The following is a 27,174-nucleotide window of genomic DNA, read 5'->3' as shown; positions in this document are numbered from 1 at the left end:
ACCCCACATTAAAGGCAGCCAACCGCACTCAGTTCACTGCATTGTCCCCATTTATTCTGTAATACCACCTCTGCAGTACAGCAAGTCTGCCATCCAGTGATCTTGCCATGGCCCATTACTGCCCATGTCGGGCCACTTCTACAAAATTTTAAAGGGCCACTTTTAGTTCCCTATCCGCCCCTGGTCTCAGACACAACTGCAGCCAAAGACACAAGGAAGGATGCAATTGCGTACAATCAGGACCCCACCCCCATTAGGGCTGCTCCCATAAATTTCCCGGGCTGGTTTTCCATCCAATCTGCCCCTGATCAGCTATCTTCTGTGTGTTAATAATTTTTCTTAAGCAAGGTGCCTAATTTCTTCATTGTAATCACAGGGCCTAATTCGGGTTGGATCGAAATTGCGATCCAACCGGAATTTTTGCATTCGCCCAGTGGGTGCAGGGCCCATCCTGCACATGCACCCGCATTTACTGCGGGTGACCTTGCATTCTGGATGACCTTCATGCAAGCCTAAGGATTGCTAATTCTGCTAAAAAGCATAATTTGCAATCTTTATTGAACAGGGTCCACAGTCCGTATATCAGCTTCATATGACATTATAAAAATAGCATGCACAAAAATTTATTAATGAACACTCAAGTGTAGAAATTGTATTAGATGTTTTCAAATTGCCTACAGAATAGCCATATCATTTTTTAGTATTGCAAGGATTTTATTCTATTTAAAATCTTCACAAAACACACTGCAGAATCAGTGTTAATACTCAAACAGGAAACAATTATACTAGGCCATTTAGCTGTTCTCCACAAAACAGATTGGCACTGCTAAGCGTATTAGAACCAAAAAATCAATGTCAGTCAAATACTGGTCAAGAATCAAGATCAATCACATTTTTGTGTGTGTGGTTACCATCATTTGGTCCAAACACTAATACATGTACTTCTAGTTTAGTCTAGATTGTTCCTAATAATAAAAGTAATTTTTCCCCCAAAAAAACTAATAAATACAAGACCAAATAAAAATGAAACATCTGATATAATATTTAGGTCTGATAAACCAGAATTTATTTTGAGCTTCAAATAGGGGTGGGCACTGGGCCATTTTTCGGGTTTTGTGTTTTGGATCTGGATTGGTTTTGCACAGAGAGATGGTTGGGTCACTAGATCGAATCCCGGGTTCAACCTGTGTTTACAGTATTGGTCATTTTCCACCTGGCTGGTTATTGATATAGTCTCAGAACATGCTTGGCCATGTGGTGGCTCAGCTGAAAGGCTTCCTGGTGCCCTGCTACCTAAGTCGCTGGAGTTCCTTGAGAATGCTTCCACAAGGCATAGAGTACCCTGGGCTTGTCTATGCTGGTTGTATCCTCAATTGGATGTTGCACTGTGTTTTGTTATTATTATTAATTATTAACAACTCAACCGTAAAAGATCTGAACGATTATAGGCCAATTGCATTAACATCGGTGGCCATGAAAGTGTTTGAGCGGTTGGTGCTGAATCATCTGAAAGAAGTGACTAATTCTCACCTGGATCCTATGCAGTTCGCATACCGTGCGAATTGGAGTGTTGAGGATGCAGTTAACTTGGGGTTGCATTATATCTTACAGCACTTGGACCAACCAGGCACCTATGCAAGGGTTTTATTTGTTGACTTTAGCTCAGCATTTAATACAATCGTCCCCTGTGTCCTGCAGTCCAAACTTCTATCCTTAGGGGTTCCTATATCAACATGCTCCTGGATTGTGGATTTCTTGACAGCGAGGACACAGGTGGTGAAAGCAGGGAAGATCTGATCCAGTGTGCATTCGACCAGTACAGGGGCCCCTAAAGGATTTGTTCTCTCCCCCCTGCTTTTTTCCCTATACACCAATGACTGTACTTTGGCTGAGCAATCAGTAAAAATTATAAAATTTGCATATGACACCACCATCGTCGGTTTAATCAAAGACCGTGATGAGGCTGCTTATAAATGTGAGGTGATCCGCTAACACAGTGGTGCGGCAGGGACAACCTCGACCTAAATCCTCTTAAAACGGTCGAGATGCTGGTAGGTTTTAGAAAGAAACCTGCTGCCATGCACCCACTTGTGATAGCTGATAGCGTGGTGTCGTGGGTTGACTCCTTCAGATTCCTGGGGTCCACAATTTGCCATTACCTTAAATGGGGGCCAAACATAGGCTCTATTGTCAAGAAGGCACAACAGCGGTTTTTCTTTCTGAGGCAACTCAGGAAATTCAATATTTCACAAAAACTGCTGATTATCTTCTATACAGCTATTGTGGAGTCTGTTCTATGCTCTTTAATCACAGTCTGGTATGGAGCTGCCAAGGAGTGCGACAGACGGAGGCTACAGAAGGTTGTGAAGTCCGCAGAAAAGATCTTTGGTGCCGTTCTCCCCTCTGTTCAGGACCTCTACCTGTCTAGAGTCTTGAAGCGGGCAGGGAAAATCGCGGCAGACAAGCTGCACCCTGGCCACGTCCTGTTTGAAACACTTCCATCAGGCAGGCGTTATAGGTCCATTCTCGCCAAGTTGACTAGAACCAAAAAAAGCTTCTTTATGTTAGCTGTCCACTTACTAAATTCTGCCTAACAAGTCTGGCACAACGAACTGCTATGTAATTGTAAACAGTGTTTTATAAACAATGGGGTATATTTACTAAGCTCCCGATTTTGACCGAGATGCCGTTTTTTCTTCAAAGTGTCATCTCGGTTAATCTCGGTCATTTACTAAACACTAATCACGGCAGTGATGAGGGCATTCGTAATTTTTTGCTAGTTCAGGTAAAAAATTACGAATGAATACACCATCGGTCAAATTACGCCTGTTTAGATATGAATCTCGGTCATTTACTAAGAAGTGCAAAGCAAAAAAACACAAAACACTGCCGTGAAAAATTACAACTCGTAAAAAAGTCCTAAAAAAAAACAGACCTGCTTTTTTTTTCCGTGATTTGAGATGCATGCAGGGATCCATGAGATCCGTGCATGTATATCAGTGGGAAGGGGTGGGAAAGTGCTTATTTTTGCCAAAAAAATTGCGTGGGGTCCCCCCTCCTAAGCATAACCAGCCTCGGGCTCTTTGAGCCGATCCTGGTTGCAGAAATATGGGGAAAAAAATGACAGGGGTTCCCCCATATTTAAGCAACCAGCATCGGGCTCTGCGCCTGGTCCTGGTCCCAAAAATACGGGGGACAAAAAGAGTAGGGGTCCCCCGTATTTTTAAAACCAGCACCGGGCTCCACTAGCTGGACAGATAATGCCACAGCCGGGGGTCACTTTTATACAGCGCCCTGCGGCCGTGGCATCAAAAATCCAACTAGTCACCCCTGGCCGGGGTACCCTGGGGGAGTGGGAACCCCTTCAATCAAGGGGTCCCCCCCCCCAGCCACCCAAGGGCCAGGGGTGAAGCCCGAGGCTGTCCCCCCCCATCCAATGGGCTGCGGATGGGAGGGCTGATAGCCTTTGTTGTAAAATAAAAGATATTGTTTTTAGTAGCAGTACTACAAGTCCCAGCAAGCCTCCCTCGCATGCTGGTACTTGGAGAACCACAAGTACCAGCATGCGGCGGAAAAACGGGCCCGCTGGTACCTGTAGTACTACCACTAAAAAAATACCCAAAAAAACACAAGACACACACACCGTGAAAGTATAATTTTATTACATACATACACACATACATACATACTTACCTTATGTTCTCACGCAGGTCGGTCCTCTTCTCCAGTAGAATCCAAGGGCTACCTGTTGAAGAAATTCTACTCACCAGATCCATGGGTCCAGGCTCCTCGGCAAATCCAGGGTTAATCCACGTACTTGAATAAAAAAAAAAAACGGTGTCCCGACCACGAACTGAAAGGGGACCCATGTTTGCACATGGGTCACCTTCCCACGAATGCCAGAAACCCACTTTGACTTCTGTCTAAGTGGGTTTCTTCAGCCAATCAGGGAGTGCCACGTTGTAGCACTCTCCTGATCAGCTGTGTGCTGCTGTCCTCACTGACAGGCGGCACACGGCAGTGTTACAATGTAGCGCCTATGCGCTCCATTGTAACCAATGCTGGGAACTTTCTGCTCAGCGGTGACGTCACTTTAGGTCAACCGCAGGGCAGAAAGTTCCCATCATTGGTTACAATGTAGCGCATAGGCGCTACATTGTAACACTGCCGCGTGCTGCCTGTCAGTGAGGACAGCAGCACACAGCTGATCAGGAGAGTGCTACAACGTGGCACTCCCTGATTGGCTGAAGAAACCCACTTAGACAGAAGTCAAAGTGGGTTTCTGGCATTCGTGGGAAGGTGACCCATGTGCAAACATGGGTCCCCTTTCAGTTCGTGGTCGGGACACCGTTTTTTTTTATTTATTCAAGTACGTGGATTAACCCTGGATTTGCCGAGGAGCCTGGACCCATGGATCTGGTGAGTAGAATTTCTTCAACAGGTAGCCCTTGGATTCTACTGGAGAAGAGGACCGACCTGCGTGAGAACATAAGGTAAGTATGTATGTATGTATGTGTGTATGTATGTAATAAAATTATACTTTCACGGTGTGTGTGTCTTGTGTTTTTTTGGGTATTTTTTTAGTGGTAGTACTACAGGTACCAGCGGGCCCGTTTTTCCGCCGCATGCTGGTACTTGTGGTTCTCCAAGTACCAGCATGCGGGGGAGGCTTGCTGGGACTTGTAGTACTGCTACTAAAAACAATATCTTTTCATTATCACAAATGGCTATCAGCCTCCCCATCCGCAGCCCATTGGATGGGGGGGACAGCCTCGGGCTTCACCCCTGGCCCTTGGGTGGCTGGGGGGGGGACCCCTTGATTGAAGGGGTCCCCACTCCCCCAGGGTACCCCGGCCAGGGGTGACTAGTTGGATTTTTGATGCCACGGCCGCAGGGCACTGTATAAAAGTGACCCCCGGCTGTGGCATTATCTGTCCAGCTAGTGGAGCCCGGTGCTGGTTTTAAAAATACGGGGGACCCCTACTCTTTTTGTCCCCCGTATTTTTGGAACCAGGACCAGGCGCAGAGCCCGATGCTGGTTGCTTAAATATGGGGGAACCCCTGTCAATTTTTCCCCCATATTTCTGCAACCAGGATCGGCTCAAAGAGCCCGAGGCTGGTTATGCTTAGGAGGGGGGACCCCACGCATTTTTTTGGGGGATTTTACATTGTTTAATTAAAAAAAATAAAAATAAGAACCCCAGCACGGATCACACAGATCCGGCCGAGATTGATTGTAAAAAAAAACGGCAGTGTTTTGCTAATCACTGCCGTAAAAATAGGAAAAAAAAAACGAATGACATCGACATCGGAAGCAAAGAAAAATACGAATACGACAGCTTAGTAAATCCATCGTAATCAATTCAAAAAGTTGCAGTTTTACACTGTCGATGTCATTCGTGATTGAACTTTGACCTATTTTCGGAAATTACGAATCTTAGTAAATATACCCCAATGTATGTTATCTGTGTTTGTATAGTATGTTATGCTATATACTATGTAATGTTTATTCTTTTTATGCTGTTATTTGGCGAAGCATTGTAAACCGCAAACAATTCCTAGTATACGTGAGTATACATGGCCAATAAAGTCGATTCTGATTACTCCGTTTATTAAAGTGCAACATCAACACTAAAGGACAGCCTTCTGCAGGACTACACACCACAATCTGCATTCACAGGTGATCTCCCCACTAACTGGGGGCATTTTGCCCATGTCATCCATCCTCCATAGAGCAGTAACAGTGAGGCCTCCATGCCTGGGTACCCGTAGCTTGGACCATCACTGTCCCTAGAGGACCTTGCTGCTTGCACACATAGCATGCCTAAGGGAAAAAGAAGACATTGCATCAAGCAGCATTCAAGGTACCTAAAAGAATCTTACATGGGACTCCATCATTGCTACACCAGTAGGTGACCCTTCTCTAGTGCACTGTCATACTATCCAATATGACCCATTCCAGGAGGGATCAAATGCTCTACTACTAAACTTTCCTCTTAATTTATGATTGCTGTCACTTGTGTTGCACTAGTTTATTGATAAAAAAAAAGACGTTTCACCACAGATGACGGCAACGACTCTGTGAAGTTTTATCAATCAAAAAACTGATCACAGAATAATACACATTGAGAAAAATCTCTGCTGTGCAGAAACACAGGAAGGCTCCGTGGCCTAGTGGTTAAGTTCCCTGTGCAAATTGATGGCAGCATCACTGGTTCAAAACCTGGTTTCGACCTGTGTTTATTTTCCACCTGACTGGTTATTGATATCTGAATAATGAACTAAACAGAATCTATCAATCTGAAGCAGAATAAATTAAATCAACTTATTGTTGTCTTAACTCATAATATTATTAATATCTCCTTGAAATAAGGCACGTAAAACATACATTGATATAGAGTATAAACTATGCATATTTTTGTTTCAATGCACAGCAGAAAAAGTATCTATAAACAACATGTATCCCCTTCTGGTGTAATTGGAATAATTTTTATATTTTGTTGCACTTTAACTTTCTGTATACTAATAGCCCTCTCACACATAAACCATCCGGGACCCCGGACACTGACCATGGTATGAAGTACTTACCCCCTTTAACATATGGGTGATGGACCTGGGTTATTCCTGTGTCGTCACCGTTAACACCGTTCCCTGGTCTGCCAGTGACCTGGGTCTTCTGTCTTACAGTGGACCGTGGCGCTTGGAGACCCGGGTCTTCTGGCTTACCGTGGACGCATGGAGATGATGTCATCTCCAAGTGCTACTGTGCCCTCCAAGTCAGTTCCTTTTATTCATTACCTAAGTGACATTGACCCAGGTTATACCTTTCACACTGCATGTGACCCTGCATGGTTGGTCCTGGTAATAACCCTGGTATCAAGCAGGGTTGCGGACCTGAGACAACCGACCTAGGTTGGGTCTGATCACACATTACAAAAACCCAAGTCGAAAGGCTATATGTGAAAGGGGTATAAGACAGATCCTTATTGGAATGCACTCATCCTTTGACAAGTTAGCTTTCATTGAATGTCAACATCTAGTAGGGCCTGCAAGCCTCTTTTAATGTGCATCAGGAGATAGCTAATTTTAACCGGCCTGGCTGACAGAATACGTTGGAGGTCCAGTTTAAAAAGTTATACTATTTATAGTTTGAAAGACTAATACAGTTAACTTAGTTGTGGCATTTGTTTTAGTTAGACAAAAATAACTTTTTTTTCATTTCTTTTAGGTGTCGGTATCACTATGGTCCTCATAACAACATTTGTGTCCATTTACTACAATGTTATAATTGCCTACAGTTTATATTACATGTTTGCTTCCTTTCAAACGGTGTTACCCTGGTCCGATTGCTTTAGTTGGGCTGATGCTAACTGCAGTAAGACCACACGAGGTACGACTTTTTAGTTAACGATAATGTAATTCTCTAAGAATGTTCTATGGGGGTGATTCCGAGTTGTTCGCTCGCTAGCTGATTTTTGCAGCATTGCACACGCTAAGCCGCCGCCCTCTGGGAGTGTATCTTAGCTTAGCAGAAGTGCGAACGAAAGATTAGCAGAATTGCGAATAGAAAATTCTTAGCAGTTTCTGAGTAGCTCCAGACTTACTCAGCCATTGCGACCAGCTCAGTCCTTTTCGTTCCTGGTTTGACGTCACAAACACACCCAGCGTTTGCCCAACCACTCCCCCGTTTCTCCAGCCACACCTGCGTTTTGCAACTCGAACGCCTGCGTTTTCCCGCACACTCCCATAAAACGGCCAGTTTCCGCCCAGAAACACCCACCTCCTGTCAATCACACTACGATCAGCACAGCGATGAAAAAGCTTTGTTATGCCGTGAGTAAAATACCTAACTTTTGTGTAAAATAACTCAGCGCATGCGCTCTGTGAACCTTGCGCATGCGCAGTAAGCGACTAATCGCAGTATAGCGAAAATCAGCAACGAGCAAACAACTCGGAATGACCCCCTATGTGAAGTATTTTTTTCAAATTATAATTAAAACAGATCATTGAATATTTAGATAATTACTTCTGGTTAATGCTGCAGGCAATTGTCCATTATAATCCCCTGGGTGTAGTTCAATCACAATCACAAGTCACAAGGAATTGTAATATATTAATACAATGATAATTATTTCATTATTTGAGGGAGCTGTTATACAGACACGAGGGAAGTCTAGAATAAACACAAAATTGAGTTAATGGCAGTAAATACACCAGTGTTCAGAATGATAGTAAATGGCAAATCAAAGCCCATTATATCGGGTAGCACGGATGGTGTAATGGTTAGCATTACTGCATCCCAGCACTGAGATCAAGGGTTCAATGCTCACCATGGCCCTGTGTGGAGTTTGTATTTTCTCCCCGTGCTTATGTGGGTTTCCTCCCACAATCCAAAAATATATACTGCTAGGTTAATTAGCTCCCAATAAAAACAAAAAAAATAACCCTAGCGTGTGTGCGTACCTGTGATAGGGAATTGATGTGAATGGAGCAGGAATTGATGTGAATGGCCAAATATTCTATGTAAACGTACCGCAGAATACATAAAAAATAAAAAAGGCAATAACTCCATAATAGCAGCAGAATCAAATAAAGAGCAGGCACATTTCAAAGGAGCTCACAAGAAACCACGTACAGAACCACAGCAGAAAGCTTTAATAGCCCAGCAATGAATGCTGGGATCAGCCAGACTAATACCCCTTTCACACCAAAAATGCAGGGACTTGGCCCGGGATCATGCAGGGACATTCCCGGGTTGGCCCCGTTTATACCAGCATTTGGAGGCAGGACATCCCGAGTCGGCACCTTTCATACTGAACCCGGGATGGCCCTGAATTTTCTGAAGAATTACATTAGAAATGCCCTTTTTAAGGGCCACAAAGATGAGTTCCTCTAGTGCCGAACTCAGTGAAAACATTTGTACCCACCTTTACGAGATGTTAAGTGATTACTAATGTAATTAATTTAAGTAAAAAGTTTTGCAAAGCAATTTACTTTGTTTTAATGGTGCAAAAGTAACCTGTTAAATGCACAGGCATATAGAGTGCAACTTTGCATAAAATGCCAACATGTGGGGAACACATAACAAACGTATATTAATAAAACACACACAAAAACACTAACCCAACCCCCTCCCCCCCCCCCCCCCACACACCCTCAAATATGAAAATTGTGACTTATAACAGCACAAAACTATCAATGAAAAGTATACATATTTTGTATTCTGGAGATGATATATTAGGGTTCGAATTGTGGTTAGGGTTCGGGTTGTGGTTAGGGAGCGGGTTTGGGTTAGGGTTAGGGGGTTCATAGTAGTGACCTCGCGAATACGGGGGATAACTGTGCTCAGGGACAGGAGGGGCCTGGATGGCCTGGATAGCTGGGTACATATTGTGACCCTGAATGTGAGGCAATAAGCGTTCCAGGAACTGAAATTGACGGTCTTGGTAGTCGGACAAGATGCGTTCTTGGTGTCCCATTATCTGCGTTATGAAGGATTGCTGCATCTCTCTTATAAAACGAAATTGGCGGGCATCCTCCTGTTGCGGCATCCTCCATGTCGCGCAGTTCTGCAACCAGTACAGAGGTCATTGCCTGTGCAGCAAGCTCCACTTTGGTGGCTTTGCGTTTCCTCTTGGGAACTGTATATACTGCAAGGGGAATAAAATGGCATATAATAACAAGCAGTGTTGTTTTGGTACGCGTTTGGGGCCTCCTCCAACCTTCACTAGATGCACTCTACACTCTACACAATAAATTTTATTGTGGCCGGTTATGGTGTCGTATAGTGCAGAATTAATGTTTAGAGGAATGCGCAAGATTACTACATAAATAATGCTAAGCAGGGACATATACTTACTATTGCTGCGCATCACAGGGGGATTTGCCTGGAGTGTCGCATCCACATTTGTTTCCTGCCCAATCACAGCGTCTGCACTGTTGCCGGGTATACTGTCATCATTCGGGTTGACGGATGAGTCCAGATCGGGGTGGACAGGGTCATCTGGGAATAGTATGGGGGATGATGTTGGTTGCCCACATTGGGTACTTTCCATGCTGGACTCACTCTCCTCAGCAGCCACAAAGGGTGAGGGAGTGGCAGAGCTGGAGGATGACAGGCTGATGGGGTCAGTGAGCGCAGTGTTGCCAAAAATAGATGCACATTGTTCATAAAACATCCAGTTGCGCCTTGCAGCCCCACTTTTGTTCCGGTTGTGGTCATGGATGCGATTAAACTGTTTTTTTAGCGTTTTCAGTTTATTTACCACTTGATGTTGGGTACGGATGATGCCCCGCGAGGCAAGGGTCTTTGCTATGTTGTGGTATATCTGGGCATCCTTTACAGTGCCTGGGACCTAATGCTGGATCTCCTCATCCCCTCTAATACTTAAAAGCTCCCTCACCTCCTCATTTGTCCAAGACATTGCAGGGCAGTAGTGGTATAAAAGCGCTGCAGGGGTCTAATGTGCTACAGAGCTAACAGTACCTGCCTCCATGCTGCTGTGCATCCTCTGCGCGCCACAGAAAAAACACAAGACCAGGAAGTGCCCTGAATAGCCAATCAGCATCATCAGAGGCAACCCGGGAAGGCGGGACATGTCCCTGCACCGTTTACACTGACCAGGTTCCCGGGAAGATCCCGGGACCAACCCTGGTCGATTGAAGTGTTGAGATGCCGGGATTTTGTCCCTGTACCCTTTCACGTTAAGAAATTTCCCAGGTTGATGTGTGTTCATGTGCAATATTATCCCAGGAAATTTTGGTCTGTGTGAAAGGGGTATAAATAGGCAGGTGCTGGTATTAAATGATTCATTACTTGACACATGGTCGCAGGACAGACAGAAGTGCAGCACTTCTGGTCAGATCCATAACTGCAGCTCACAAATCAGGAGCCCTAGCAACCCCTGGTGACAGTAAAACAGAACAGACCAAAATTCCTGATTCATATATACAAAGTGTACAGAGCTATACAAATAATAAAAACATGTAAAAAGATATTTTGCAAGGTGCTGTTTAAATAATAATAAACTATTTAATACTGAGTAAAAGCAATTCATAGACATTAATACACAAACAATGAGTAAGTATGGTGTATGGCCATTTCAAAAATCCCTGGTCAGTTCATTAGGGTCCAGTCTCTGAGCAAATATATGGTAATCCCAGGCCTGGAAATTGAGAACATGTTCATGAAAGGGAATGAAACACCTTTTTGGGAGTGATTATCAAGCCTTAGGTAGGTAATTACCCATTCTGTGATGGTGCCGGGGATATCCAATAAGTACTGGTCCAGATGGCATCGATGGAGTCCAATGCACTATATGGAATGGTATCCCTTGGTTTACGTTCAGCCTGAGGGAGGTCCCAATCAACAAAGGTCTTTCATAAAAGGTCGCAGGATACTGTAGAGTGGTGGTCATTCCGAGTTGATCGCTCGCTAGCAGTTTTTAGCAGCCGTGCAAATGCATTGTCGCCGCCCACCGGGGAGTGTATTTTCACTTTGCAGAAGTGCGAACGCCTGTGCAGCAGAGTGCCTGCAAAAACATTTTGTGCAGAACAAGACCAGCCCTGTAGTCACTCTTCGTGTGCGTTGATTCTAATGTTGGTGGGTTGGCTTTTGACGTCACACACCCACCCAGCGTTCGGCCAGCCACGCCTGCATTTTCCCTGGCATGCCTGCATTTTTCTAAGCACTCCCTGAAAACGGTCAGTTCACACCCAGAAACTTTCTGTCAATCTTCTTGCGGCCGCCAGTGCGAATGAAAACGTCGCTAGAACCTGTGCAAAACCACAAATGCCTTTGTACCCGTACATCAGGCGTGCGCATTGCGGTCCATACGCATGCGCAGAAATGCTGATTTTTAGCCTGAGCGTTGTGCTGCGAACAACGGCAGCTAGCGATCAACTCGGAATGACCCCCAAAGTCTCCTGACAATGCAGCGGACATGGCTTTTTCTCACGCTAAGTTCCGTTGTGCTTCATCTGGTGTATGAGGACACTTTAGTCCAATTTACTGAAAAAAGGAAAAACACAATAAAAACAATGAAAGCTGAGAGCTGGCAGCCAATCACTAGTGTTTTCCTAAACACATGCTTGTTTGTGATTGGTTGTTGGCGTAGAGAAGTTAAACTGTGCACAATCCATGATATGACTAGGGGAAAGGCCAGCAATTGCTAGTCAAGCAGTAAACCACTACCTATAGATGAGGACTACTGACATACAGTAGTAGCATTCCATCTACACAAATAAATGTGAATATGCAGAGGCATACAGTTCTTTGTTTAGTGTACTGTAACTGATGCCCATCATTTTCAATATATATTAATTTCATTAATATATATTATATTATTTATATTTATCCGTTGAAAGATTTTCTTTATTTATGGATTAAAATATAATGAAAATATCTGAAAGTATATAAACATAGTGTATTTTAATTCTAATTCTGGTGACAATCATGTTAGTACCCATACTGACTATGATCTAATTCTTTTTTTCTGAATCCAGGTGTATGCAATGTATCTCAGGCTGATAATACAGTCACAATGAATCTAACTTGGGTACATGAAAATAATATGACCTGCATGGCTAGCAGTACAGTACTGGATGAAGTAGACCTGCCAAGCAAGCAGTACTGGGAGTAAGTCTTTGACCGATATTTTACCTTGGCTTTAAACTAGAGATGTGCGGCGGGCACTTTTTGTGTTTTGGTTTTGGATCTGGATACCCGGGGGTATATTTACTAAGGTGTGAGATTTTTAGAAGTAGAGATGTTGCCCTTAGCAACCAATTAGATTCCACTTAACATTTATCTAGCAGCTTCTATAAGATAATAGTTAAAATATGATTGGTTGCTATGGGTAACAACTCCACTTCTAAAAAACTCACACCTTAGTAACTATACACCCCGCTCGTGTTTTGAATCTGTATAGGTTTTGCCAAAACCACCCTTTCTGGTTTCGGTTTTGGATCTGGATGATTTTTGAAAAAAACATAAAAATAGCTAAAATCACAGAATTTGGGGGTAATTTTGATCCTACGGTATTATTAACCTCAATAACATTCATTTCCACTCATTTACAGTCTATTCTGAACACCTCACAATATTGTTTTTAGGCCAAAAGGTTGCACCGAGGTGGCTGTATGACTAAGCTAAGCGACACAAGTGTGTGGTACAAACACCTGGCCCATCTAGGAGTAGCACTGCAGTGGCAGCCAGGATGGTACTTTTCAAATACTAGTCCCCAAACAGCACATGATGCAAAGAAAAAAAATAGGTGCACCAAGGTCACTGGATGGCTAAGCTAAGCAACACAAGTGTACGTCACAAACACCTGGCCCATCTAGGAGTGGCACTGCAGTGGCAGACAGGATGTCACTTTTCAAAAACTAGGCCCCAAACAGCACATCATGGAAAGAAGTAAAAGAGATGCAATGAGGTAGCTGTATAACTAAGCTAAGCGACACAAGTCTGTGGAACAAACACCTGACCCATCTAGAAGTGGCACTGCAGTGTCAGACAGGATGGCACTTTAAAAAAACTAGGCCCCAAACAGTACATCATGCAAAGAAGTAAAAGAGGTGCAATGAAGTAGCTGTATGACTAAGCTAAGCAACACAAGCATGCGGCGCAAACATCTGGCCCATCTAGGAGTGGCACTGCAGTGGCAGACAGGATGGCACTTTAAAAAAACTAGTCCCCAAACAGCACACGATGCAAAGAAAAAAAAGAAGTGCACCAAGGTCACTGGATGGCTAAGCTAAGCGACACAAGTGTACGGCACAAACACCTGGCCCAACGTTACACTTGGACTGCAGTGACATGTCTGCCCTTACTGACATTAACAGGCAAGAGGACAAGCCACAGATTCCAGTAAGATCTGCAGACACGGATTAAGTATGATTTACTTGCGGGCGGGATGCCGGCTGTCCATGTCCTGACAGTGGCATCCCGCCTGTCAGAATGCCGGTAGAGGAGCAAGCGCAAACAGTCCTCTTGCGGGCTCACTGCGCTCACCACACTGGGAGCTCGGTGGCCCGCTGTGCTTGCCACAGGAACTATTCCCACTCTATGGGTCTCCGGGACACCCACGAGTGGGAATAGTCCTGCTTTTCTGGGATTCCGGCTGGCGGTATTGTCGGCTGACTGGATTCCGGCGTCAGTATCCTAACCGCCGAGATCCCAACAGCTGGCAAATTGAACGTATCCCGCAGACACATCTACAGAAATACTCTGTGCTTCTAGAAACTCTGCTATGACCTGATGGACTACAGATTGTCCCAACTCCACCCACTTCAAAACTGAAGATATGCCTGAGAAACCTCAGATGAAAACTGAATACAATAAGGAACTCAGAATACAATCTTGTGCACATTAAAAACAAGTGTTTTTCTTAATTTGTTCAATAAGAATTCACTATATGGTTTTGGATATCTCCAGTTATATAACAGAAAATGGCAGAAATGGAACACAATGGTGGGAATGTAATAGGGTGCGAGAATCAGAAAGTGAGAGATTTGGGGAGAGTTCCCCTTTTTTTAAAAAAAGTGACAATCATTTACATGGCAAAATCAGCCTGGTTTTGCCATGTAAATGATTGCCACTTTAAAAAAAAAAACAGAACTCTCCCCTCTATATGTACAGCTACCCAATATGTTAATGCAATAATAATAAAGGGTAACAAGAACAATAAATGAAAACAGCAAATAGAGAAGTGTCATCTCTCATTGTTCTGTACAGGAAAGTAACACTGCGTCGCTCTAACACCATGGATGAGACTGGTGATGTGGTCTGGTACCTAGCTCTTTGCCTACTCTTAGCTTGGATAATCGTTGGAGCATCCCTTTTTAAAGGAATAAAATCATCAGGGAAGGTACAGTAACAATACATAAACTGCAGCTCTAAAAACACAATCTCCCTTCTTTGTATAATCTGTTATTTCCTGCATTTATTATGTCTCTGTGCTATCTCAATCATCATACAGTTTCTACTGTATAGTATGTGCCAGTGTGTCTCACACATGTTTTGCAGCAGTCATATACTGTATGTGCCACTAAGGGGTATATTCAATTGAAGTCGGTTCCATTCCGACATTCATTTGTCGGAATGGATCCGACTTGGGCTATTACATGTCATCTCAATTTGACTTTTAAAAAAAGTAAAATTGAGATGCAGGAGCTAGACGGGGGAGAGCGGTGGGCAGACTGGGGAGAGCAGCGCTACAGCAGCCCGCGGCTCTCCCCCCGTCTCTCTGCCTCACGTCCCTCCGCTCCCCGTTCCCGCATCACAGCCGCCGCTCACGGCAGCGTCCACCCGGCTCCAGCAAGCGAGGTCTCCCTTGCTGGAACCGGGTGGACGTTGCTGTGAGCGGTGGCTGTGACATCCTCCAGCACTTCTCACCCCGTCTGCTTGCGGCTCCCCGTCTCCGGCGCTGCTCTCCCCCGTCTCCAGCACTGCCCGCCTGGGGTCTGGCTGCCCGCGACTCTCCCCCGTCTCCCCGCGACTCTCCACCCTCTCCTCCACTAAGGTCCCTAATCTCAGTCCAACATTTTTTTATGTCGGACTGAAATGGTGGGAAACAGGGACAAATCCTGTCGAATTTGGCCCCGTTTAACTCAAAAAAGTACGTGAATCGGCAGCTATACCGCCGATTCACGTACTATTCGACAACTCGAATTCCCCGACTTGTTGAATAAAAACTGCTGGGATTGAATAGGTCGAATCACGTTTCGACCTTAAGTCGAAAACTGCCGTCTTTTTGACAGACGGCAGCTTTCGACCCTATTTGAATATACCCCTAAAAGTTTATATGTGGTGCAGAGCATATTTTGTTATCAAAGTTTCCTTTTCATTTAGCTGTATACCAAAATTCCAGTGTTTAGACCTCTCCTCATAAAATCATTCTGCGCCCACAATTGCAGCAGTGAGCAACTGGCTGAAATTGTAGTTGAGTATCGTTTGTGTCTTAAATAAACCATGAGTAGCAGGGGACATTAAGGAGATCTTTATAATATGCTTAACTATCATACATTTCAGATTAGTCACCATTTGACTAGAGGATGTAAATAACATCCGCTTGACCATATAGGTCAATGTAAGCTCTCACGAGCAGGGCCCTCTTCTCACATGTTTTTATCCTTTTCTTACTTTAATAATCTTCAATTGCACCAAATCCAGTGGGTTTCTGCCACCTGATACTTGTATCAGTGTCATCGGCCGATGTACAGTAGCTATGTTTAATTACCCTGTACTTGTCCCATATTGTCTTCAACGGCAAGTCACTGTTTTCCTGGTTTTTATTATTGGTTTATGTACTCTGTAATTGGGCGCTGCGGAGCCCTTGTGGCGCCATATAAACAGTGGATAATAATATTAATAATAATAATAATGTTCAATCTAAACCATTTCCAAGGATGTGGAACAACCAAGTTAATTTGTAAGAAGACACCACTATAAATCTTCATTCCTTGGGTTTTATTTATATATCTCATTCTACAAAATGAAATGTCATATTTGAATCTGGGTACAACATGAGGCACCTTGTATACCTTGCTCTGTGCATCTTCTCCCACCAGCTCGTCCAGGCGTTAAAATGACAACTGTTTAAGTTCCATATTGCCTCAGTTATATCATGCACATCATAGACACATGTTGCTTTTAATGTGTTACTACAGGTTGAGTATCCCTTATCCAAAATGCTTGGGACCAGAGGTATTTTGGATATCGGATTTTTCCGTATTTTGGAATAATTGCATACCATAATGAGATATCATGGCAATGGGACCTAAATCTAAGCACAGAATGCATTTATGTTTTATATGCACCTTATACACACAGCTTGAAGGTAATTTTAGCCAATACTTTTTTATAACTTTGTGCATTAAACAAAGTGTGTCTACATTCACACAATTCATTTATGTTTCATATACACCTTATATACACAGTCTGATGGTCAATTAATACAATATTTTTAATAACTGTGTGTATTAAACAAAGTTTGTGTACATTGAGCCATCAGAAAACAAAAGTTTCACTATCTCACTCTCGCTCAAAAAAGTCCGTATTTCGGAATATTCCGTATTTCGGATATTTGGATATGGGATACTCAACCTGTATACCTATTATTGTATATGTGAGATTGTTACATACCTAATATTCACCTTTTTTGGGTGACAACATGTTTTATTTTCAGGTGTCTATTTGTGCTATGTTGGACCAAAAGGTAACAATTTTGATTTTGAAAAAGTTAAGATTTTTTTCATCCATATTGCCAATAGATTTAAAGCAGTGTTTTGTGTTTTTTTTTAAAAAGAAATGCCAAGTTGGTTTTAAGTATAAAAAAGCAGACTTTAAATCCTGCTGCAAAATGACCAAAACATTGCACTTGTACTTTTGTTCCTATGGGGTATATGCAATTGCCGGCGAATCGCGGCAATTTTTCGGCCGTTTTTTAATTCGACACAATTCGACTGTCGAATTCCGGCAAGTGGGTGCCAAAATTCAACATATTCAATAAAAAACGGATTCGACAGTCCCGCTGTCGAAAAACGGCCGATTTGACGGATTTTGATCCGATTTAAAAAAAACGGGAAAAAACCCGAAAAAAATTGCGTGGGGTCCCCCCTCCAAAGCATAACCAGCCTCGGGCTCTTCGAGCCGGTCCTGGTTCTAAAAATCCGGGGGAAAAACTGACAGGGGATCCCCCGTATTTTTAAAACTAGCACCGGGCTCTGCGCCTGGTGCTGGTGCAAAAAATACGGGGGACAAAAAGAGTAGGGGTCCCCCGTATTTTTTACACCAGCATCGGGCTCCACTAGCTGGACAGATAATGCCACAGCCGGGGGTCACTTTAATACAGCGCCCTGCGGCCGTGGCATTAAATATCCAACTAGTCACCCCTGGCCGGGGTACCCTGGGGGAGTGGGGACCCCTTCAATCAAGGGGTCCCCCCCCAGCCACCCAAGGGCCAGGGGTGAAGCCCGAGGCTGTCCCCCCCATCCAAGGGCTGCGGATGGGGGGCTGATAGCCTTGAGAAAATGAAAGAATATTGTTTTTTCCAGTAGTACTACAAGTCCCAGCAAGCCTCCCCCGCAAGCTGGTACTTGGAGAACCACAAGTACCAGCATGCGGGAGAAAAACGGGCCCGCTGGTACCTGTAGTTCTACTGGGAAAAAAATACCCAAATAAAAACAGGAGACACACACCGTGAAAGTAAAACTTTATTTCAAACATGCCGACATATACATACTTACCTATGTTCACATAGGCTCGAAGAGCCCGAGGCTGGTTATGCTTAGGAGGGGGGACCCCCACGCAATTTTTTTTCTGATTTTTAACATTCCATTTAAAAAAAAATAATAAAAAAAAATAATATTTTTAAAAATATATAAATAATACTTGTGCCTCCAAAATAGACAAACCAAGTACCTAATCCCTTCTAATATAAATAGATATGCTATTACCAATAAAAAAACCAAAAACAAACCCATGTTTTTAAAAAAAAATATTAGATTCCGCCAGCAAAGTGTGGCGGATTGAAAATGACGAATTTACTGTCTAAAAGCACTGTTGTCGAATTTCCAAACTTCAATTGAATATACTTTTGTCGAATTGCCGCATTTGTACCATTGCAGAAATGTCGAATTTGACAAATGTCGAATTTAAAAAAGTCGAATTTGGAAAGTCCGTTTTTTTGACGAAAAGTACTGAATTGCATTGTCGAAAAAAATTTTTGGGGCGAAAATGTCCTGTTTTTCGACATTTTCGGGAATTCGACCGCAATTGCATATACCCCTATGTCTTAATAAAATTTCAGGGTTCTCAAAACTGTTTACTTTGTATAATCTTCATTTATTTAATATTTAGAATTCCAATACAGCAAATATACTATTGATCTATCTGTAACTTCTGTATATATGTTATATGACAAACTGTTTTATATATTGCATTGTATTACATTGTTCTCAATGCTGCTGTTTACTGGTTCATTGGACCTACTTTTTGTCTCTTATATAGTGGGTAGAAATTTAGGTGTTTCCCTATGCTCTCATAATCAAGTATCTTATGTGTTTATGGGCATATCCAATTAGCAATGGGGTTCACAATGCAAGGAAATCACCTGGTTTAATGCCTAGAACTATTCAATCATACCCCTTTCACACCGCAACTTTAACCCGGTAAATTGCCGATTGTTAAGCCTTCCAAAACGGTTCTAGCTGCGGTGTGAAAGGGCCACCTTGAATTTACTGTTTTCAAAATACTGGTATTTTGAAACGGTTAAAAAGCAGGGTCCTACCCGGTTCAGACCCGTTTCATTGTGCAGTGTGAAAGGCTCAGAAACTGTATTTCCAAGCCACAGAAGGTGATAGGCTGTCTCCATGTGTGATGTCACCAGGCAGAAGCAGGAAATAAACTGGAGGAAACACATGAGAGTGAAGAATAATTTTATTATACAGAATACAGTTTAAAATGGCAAATTGGAGTGATGAGGAGGTTAGGGAGCTGCTTAGGATCAGAGGGGATGAAGAAATATGTAGACAAATCACTGGGACAGTAAAGGATGCAGTAATCTACAAAAACATGGTAAAGATGCTTGAAGCTGCTGGGTTCCATCGTACGACTAGCCAAATTATTAATAAATAAATAAATAATTAATTAATAATTAATAATTATTAATAACGTGTGGGCCAGAAAAGTCCATTTACAATGAAAACCACTGTTTTCTATGGGTGAAACGGGTTCAGTGTGAAAGGTACCAAAACGGTAATGAAATGGTAATGTCAAAGTCAGAAAAAATATCATGATGCACACTACCATATTTGCACCTCATGCGTGTCCCCGCTGCGCGTGCCCACGCTCTCCCGTGCGTACGCATACCCGCTGGTGCGTGCACCCGCAGGCGCACGGTATGCGCATTTACGGTAGATTTTGTGTGCGTCTAGCGGGCGACTCGATCGTTACATATTTTAACCATATAATGTATTTTGTAGATTATGGTCCCTTTGATAGAATCTGAAAGTTTAGTTAATGTAGCATGTTCATGAACAAAGAGATCCCTCTTTGTTTGATACGAAGGGTCAGACAAGGGTTATACAGTGGTGTTTAGTATCCATCGGAAGAGTATTTAATTAGCAATATTCCGGTGTTGGTTTGAAGCGGATTAATCGCTCGTGCGAATAGTTATGGACATAAGCAGTTTATGGACTTTTACTATTATTTGCACTTTATTATCCATGCGGCGGGAAACCTAGTTTCCCACCCACCTGAGCAGTTGGAAATAGTCACAGCCCACCTGTATGAATCAACCTATGACCTTTTGCTATAATGCGAAGACGAATTCCTGTGTCCAATGAACAATGAGATTGTAGGGACCATTGTATTGTATTGTGTGTGGTGTATATATAGACGAGCCGATCTGATCCAGCTCCACTCTATTCTCTTCAACGGTTCTCATTGCTGATAATCGGGAGCTGGATATCCAGAGGCGCATGCGATTGTTTCCCTTGAGCGTAAGTTTCTCCGCAATCATATTGTCTTTATTGTTATTGTGAGCCATATCTCTCTCTCTCTCTCTCTCTCTCTCTCTCTTCTCCTCTTTTCTCTCTCTTTTCCTCTTAAATGGTTATTGTACTGTTATTGTATTTTAAGTGTAGTTATCTGGTTAGTTAGTCTATGTTATATTGGTAGTGTATGACTTGTATTGTATTATTCTTTTGCAAATAGAACGTTCATATAAGGTGTTAGAACCTAAGATCGGTATCTGTGTATTTCTTATATTTCTAAGTATTCTCTGAGCGTCGGAGATGCTCGTACAGCTTTAAGTTAATAAGGTTACACTGTGTTACATTTACACCCTATCACTACACCAAGGTTTACTGCATAATACATTGTTTTATGGTATAGTTATAAAGGTTTTACACTGTGAGCGTCAGCGCCGCTTGTGATCTCCTCGTGGTCCCGAGCGTCCGCTACGCTAATAGCGTATCATTACGTTAGTCGGCAGCCAATAGCGTGCCTGCCTATGATCTCTTGGCCGTGAGCGAACGTGACGCTTGAGCGTCTCGACTACGGCTAAGCGATTGTTACGCAATGTGCGTATCCTTACGGTATCCCATACGCCAATAGCGTACTGTGTTCTTTGACCACTTAAAGGGTTTTAAGTAAGATAAATATTTAGCTTTAACAATTGGCGGCTCGTCCGTCCTTCACATATCTGTACTAGGTAATTTCAGCAGACATTATCCATCAGCAAAGGGCGGGAGATCATATTCCTCGTAGTGCTGCCTGGATAAGCGTCTGCTTCGCTTAGTAAAGGGTGCTGAAGGAATCCGGAACCGGAGGTAAGAACAACACGCTAGTGTCTTTTAAAACTGTTTTTTTCTGTTTTGCGTACGCACACACGCACGCATATATCTGCATTTCTTTTTATTCGTGTATTTTCATATCACTCTCCTGTTTGCCATTTTATAATTGATAAACGTGCTAAGAGAGATTTGTCGCTATTAAACAGTTAAAAAGTAAAAGTAATACATTAAGGGGTAAATTGTAAAGCACGCACACAGCTCTGCCTAAGGATACAAGGAGAGACCGGTGTGGTGCTCGGTAGATGATCGAGGATCACCTACATTGATAAACGTGTTAATTGTGTTACGGTGGATATCTGCCTTGCGTACACGTGTCTCTAACAAAAGGCTGAGACCTGCGTGCGCAACCCAAAGGCCGACGCACGCAGCGTATAGTACGCAACGGAGCGTCTGGGTACGCCCACGTAACAAACCACACGATAGTGTTATTTTAAACAGGCGAAAAAGGTGGCAACGCGATAAATAGCGCAAATCGATTTCAGTGTCCGAAATTTAAGCTAATAGATCCTTCTCCAATTTACGACTCATCTGGTCTAAAGGGAAGAAATTTCTGCGCAGAAATAGAAAGAAATAGAAAGAAATAGAAACAAAAGTAAAGTGTACATGTGGTGAGTGAGTGTTTGCATATATAAGTTTCTACAATTTTTGGGATTGAACCACAGGAAATCATCGAGTTCTCGTGAAGTACATACGTGTAAGTGACATACATGGTGGCTAGGGAGGCATCCCTTGTTAAACATATAAAGAGCATTAGAGTGTAGCAGACCAGGAGGTCATACTGTAGCAGACCAGGAGGTCCGGAACAGACCAGGAGGTCTAGGTACAGCAGACAAAGAAGTCCGCTATAGAGACAAGTAGCCCAACACCAGGAAGGGTTGGTGCGGAACCCATATAGGCCATAAATCTCAGGCTGAAGGAATTCGCAGCTGCTAAATTTCGATTCCACTGGTCGCTCCGCACATAAGATTAGTTGCTTATGTGCTGAACGATTGTACCGCACGTAATTGTGTGCATTAGTTAGTAATCTGACCCAGTACCATTTGCGTACGGAAGGGGTCATAAACACTATTTGTACATTCTAACGTGATTTGTGTAATTTTTTTATTTTTTAAGGGAAGTTCGCTGGTCACTCAGGAATTATCCAACAACCAACAGTTACTGGAAAGGGTTAATGCTCTTCGGATCACACTCGCATGTTCCAGTAAACAAAGGTTCATAGGGGCCCTGGGTCGAGTACGCCAGCGCTAAAACAGTGTGTGGGCGTATTGGTCGGCGTGGGCGAGTGAGTGGGGTACTCGGTAAACCGCCACCGTCAGCCTATCTTGAACATCTTGGTTTTTGTAAGGGTTCGCTGAAGACCCTGATATAAAGGTCAGAGGTAGTGCAAGCAACACCTGCAAGCTATGGGGGCCAGTTGTTCAGGTAGGGGGCGATCAACCTCGGTTCGGGTTGATTCAGTAAACCGGCCAATCGGGTCGGCAAGGTATGTAATGTGTGAAAAATACGGTTCACACACAGAGGTTTTATGTGATGAATGGGAAAGAATGACTGTACATGACGGGGAGAAGTTCCCAAGAGTAGGCAGCTTTAGCCCAGATGTGTTACTAAATCTAAGGAGAAGGATATGTCTCATTAAATCAACAAAGAGACGGATCAAACATTATGATTATTTACAGTTATGGCAACAGGAGGGTGAAATACAGAGAGGATTGGCTCAGGCGGCGGGATCTAACCCTATCAGGAAACTGGTAGCCACGGCACCACCGCCACCATATATATCAGGAGAGAAATTGGTTGCGGAGAATGACGCACTAGGGTGCAATAAACAAACACTTAGCAACTGTATAAATGTTAAGGATAATATGAATAAGATGAGTAATGCAAGTATTAACCCGTGCAAGTTGTACCCTGTTTTAAACTTTCCCCAGGAGTGTGATCAAGAGGACGAATCGACAACAATATCGGCGCTCTCTCTAGCAGCCACCATATCAGAAACAGCAGTGGGCACGTCCCAACCCCCGAGATTAGTATCAAAAGCCCCTAGCGGAGGGACAGGTGAGGTCGTATCAACGGGTAAGTACGGCACCATACACTATGCTGAAACCATTTCACCACAAGCTGTAGAATCTATTCAGAATGATGTAAGCAGACTTAATCCCGTTAGGGTAATAGCAGTGCCAAATGGGAAAACGGACACTTCAGGAGTCACTCCTGTCAGAAACATTGCCATGCACTGTCCATTTTCCCGAATGGAATTAAGAACAATAGTGTCTGAATTCCCTGATCCTAGGAAGGATCTAGTTGCTAGCCAGAAATACATTAGAGACCTAGGGAACACTGTAGAGCCCAATAACAAAGACTGGCAGATATTGCTGAGGGCATGTTTACCCTCCAATGTCGACTCAGCACAATTCTTAGCTGACTGTAAATTAGATGCGGATGTACCCCTTACGGATGTGTACAACCAAGACAATGTAAAGAGGATAAATTTACAGTTGAAGGAGTATTTTCCAGCTGTAGTCAAATGGAATAGAATTTTCTCCATTAAACAAAAAGAGACAGAAACAGCTGCTGATTATTTTCATCGGGCACTACTAGAAATGGCAAAATACACAGGCATAGAAGACATTAAGACCAATGCAAATCATAGAGAAGTAGCAGTATCTGTGTTAATGGATGGTTAAAAAGAGGTATTGAAAGCAAGGGTACAGACCACGCAACCATGTTGGCGAGGTCTGTCGGTGGCTACTTTGAGAGAGGCTGCTATTGATCACGATCGAAATATCACCAGACACAGGGAGTCACAAGGTGATAAGTTAATGGCCGTAAGTATACAGGCTTTGACCACAAGGCAACCTTCGTATAAACCTCCGACCCCTGTGGGTAAGTCAAATGTGGTAACTTGTTATTTTTGTCATAGACAGGGACACATGGCACGAGACTGTAGAGCGAAAAATTCACAAAAATCATACCAACCCCCTAGACAACGACATGACACACGAAATTGGGATCAGGGTCCGCAGAGACGGAGTTATGAGCCACATACAGGGGAAACAAAAAGATATCCCCCAAAAGGAGACTGGCAAGCTTCTGGCAGTTCCCATTTAACCCCTTCTCAAGTAGTTGCTGCCAGCGGGATTCAGGGAGGTCACCATACCCAATAGGGGTGTGGCCACACCTGTAATCTGCAGCCAGTAAAATTGATTGCAAGTCTTGGAAGTGAACCCAAAATTGCAATTAATGTAGCTGGTAAATCATTAAACTTTCTTGTAGATACGGGGGCGGCCAAATCAGTGATAAATTCGACAGTGGGCATGAGAACCACTGGTAAGACAATTCCAGCCATGGGAGTAACGGGAGTAGTCCAGCACTACCCTGTTAGCAAAACAGCCGAGATTACAATAGGGCCTTTACATACCAAGCATTCCTTTTTGCTGGCTGCATCGGCACCGACTAATCTCCTGGGAAGAGATTTATTGTGTAAAATGGGGTGCGTCATTTATTGCACTCCTGAAGGTGTATTCTTAGACATACCTGAGAATCACGCTCAGGAAGTGCGAGACATGTTAGACTCCCCATCAAAATTAATGACACATACCGTTATGACAAATAGGACTCCATCCCAAGTAGAAGAAATTACATCCCAAATACCAGAGTCACTTTGGACAAAAGATGGACAGGACACTGGATTAATGGCAAACGTAGCTCCGGTAGTTGTACAAGTAAAAGATGGTAGGATAGCTCCAAAAATCCCACAATACCCTCTGAAGCCAGAGGTGGAATTAGGAGTATATCCCGTAATAGAGCGCTTGCTACAACAGGGCATTCTGGTAAGAACATCCAGCACTGCCAATAGTCCCATCTTCCCTGTGAAAAAGAGTGGGGGGAGGGGTTACAGGCTAGTGCAGGATCTAAGGGGGATTAACAAAATAGTTGAGAGTCAGTTCCCTGTAGTGCCAAATCCACTGTCATCCTTATGCAGATCCCTCCCACTGCAAAATTTTTCACTGTTATTGACCTCTGCTCCGCTTTCTTCTCGGTACCTCTGCACCCTGACAGCCAATATTTGTTTGCATTTACATACAGAGGAGCCCAATACACATGGACTCGATTACCACAAGGTTTCATAGACAGTCCAAGCATATTTTCCCAGGCTTTGCATGATTGTTTACAGTCTTTCCAACCAGAGAGTGGATCAATATTGATACAGTATGTGGATGATTTACTACTGTGTTCAGATTCATTGGAAGCGTCCCTGAAGGATACGAAACAGCTCCTGTTTCATCTTTCAGACACAGGACACAAGGTTTCCAAAGACAAGTTGCAATTATGCCAAACTAAAGTAAAATATTTAGGACACTGTCTAACACAAGGACTGAGACACCTGACCGCTGATAGAATCCAAGCAATTAGAGACATGACTCTGCCACAAACTCAGCAACAGATCAGAACGTTTTTAGGAATGTGTAGGTATTGCCGTAACTGGATCCCAGGATTTTCCATTCTAGCATTACCTTTGCAGGAAATGGTCTCATCAAACAAACCTGATCGGATTTCGCATACAGACGAATCCGAGATGGCATTTGAGAGACTTAAACAGTGCCTAACGCAGGCGCCAGCATTAGGTATGCCAGACTATGGGAAACCCTTTGAGCTGTACGGAACAGAAAGTGCTGGTTGCGCGGCAGGCGTCCTAACCCAAAAGCACGTTGATGCCAGTAGGCCGGTAGCATACTACAGCGCTCAGCTAGATACGGTAGCACGATCCCTCCCCACATGCTTGCGAAGCGTTGCTGCGATAGCATTGCTAGTAACGAAAAGCGAAGATGTAGTGCTAGGACACAACCTCACAATCCATACACCACATGCAGTGTCAGCCTTGCTAAATTCTGCCCAAACCAGGCACGTCTCATCAGCGCGGTTTACAAGATGGGAATTGGCACTAATGGCCCCCGTAAACATCACCATAAGGAGATGCAGTGCATTAAATCCTGCAACATATCTCCCAGGTGTGCCTGCACAGGCACAAAGGGTGGAGGATGAGAGCTATGGGGAAGGAGGATTTAATACAAAGGATGACATGCATGATTGTATGGAATATTTGACCCAAAATTTCACGGCAAGGCCTGACATCAGTGACAACCCACTGGAAGATGTAGATCTTACTTTCTACACTGATGGTAGTTGTCACAGACAGTCGGACTCGGGAGACTTGTGTACGGGATACGCAGTCGTAGATGACCAAGGCACCATAGAAGCAGAACCGCTAGGCCCACCTCACTCAGCCCAGGTTGCTGAACTGGTTGCCCTAACCAGAGCATGTGAATTGGCTAAGGGCAAGTCAGCCAATATCTACACCGATTCTAGATACGCCTTCGGGGTAGTCCATGATTTCGGAGCCCAATGGCGCCTCAGAAATTTCATGACGGCAGCTGGTACACCGGTAGCGCATGCAGCTCACATCAAAAGGCTTCTAACAGCGATACAGGAACCTGACAGAGTGGCTGTTATCAAGTGTAAAGCACATACATATAGCCAAGACCCAGTATCACTTGGTAACAGCCGAGCAGACGAAGCTGCTAAGTTAGCAGCCGGTACCCCCAGACAGACAGACACCACACAACTGATGGTATTTAATACCATCAACACACAGAAGTTGTGTGAAATGTAAAATGTGTGTTCCACACAGGAAAAGGCAGTCTGGAAGGCAAAAGGATATGGCCAGGAGTCCTCAGGACTCTGGACGGATGGACAAGGTAAACCAGTGGCCCCCAGAGCATATCTTCCATGTTTAGCTGAAGCAGCACACGGGCT

At 43.6% G+C, this 27,174-nt stretch overlaps 1 protein-coding gene across 1 annotated transcript in view; it reads left to right on the top strand.

Moving 5' to 3' along the window:
* LOC134949138 (sodium- and chloride-dependent neutral and basic amino acid transporter B(0+)-like) overlaps nucleotides 1-27,174 on the top strand; it is a 131,082-nt gene that overhangs the window by 74,361 nt on the left and 29,547 nt on the right. The window contains exons 4-6 of the mRNA XM_063937546.1: nucleotides 7,229-7,390; nucleotides 12,505-12,637; nucleotides 14,738-14,870. Coding sequence (XP_063793616.1) covers nucleotides 7,229-7,390; nucleotides 12,505-12,637; nucleotides 14,738-14,870 — 428 coding nt within the window. The remainder of the gene's footprint in view (nucleotides 1-7,228; nucleotides 7,391-12,504; nucleotides 12,638-14,737; nucleotides 14,871-27,174) is intronic.

The sequence above is a fragment of the Pseudophryne corroboree genome, chromosome 8 (assembly GCF_028390025.1).
Source record: "Pseudophryne corroboree isolate aPseCor3 chromosome 8, aPseCor3.hap2, whole genome shotgun sequence".
NCBI lineage: Eukaryota > Metazoa > Chordata > Amphibia > Anura > Myobatrachidae > Pseudophryne > Pseudophryne corroboree.
Note: the sequence above shows the minus strand (reverse complement) of the source record. Positions and strands in the feature narration are given on the sequence as shown.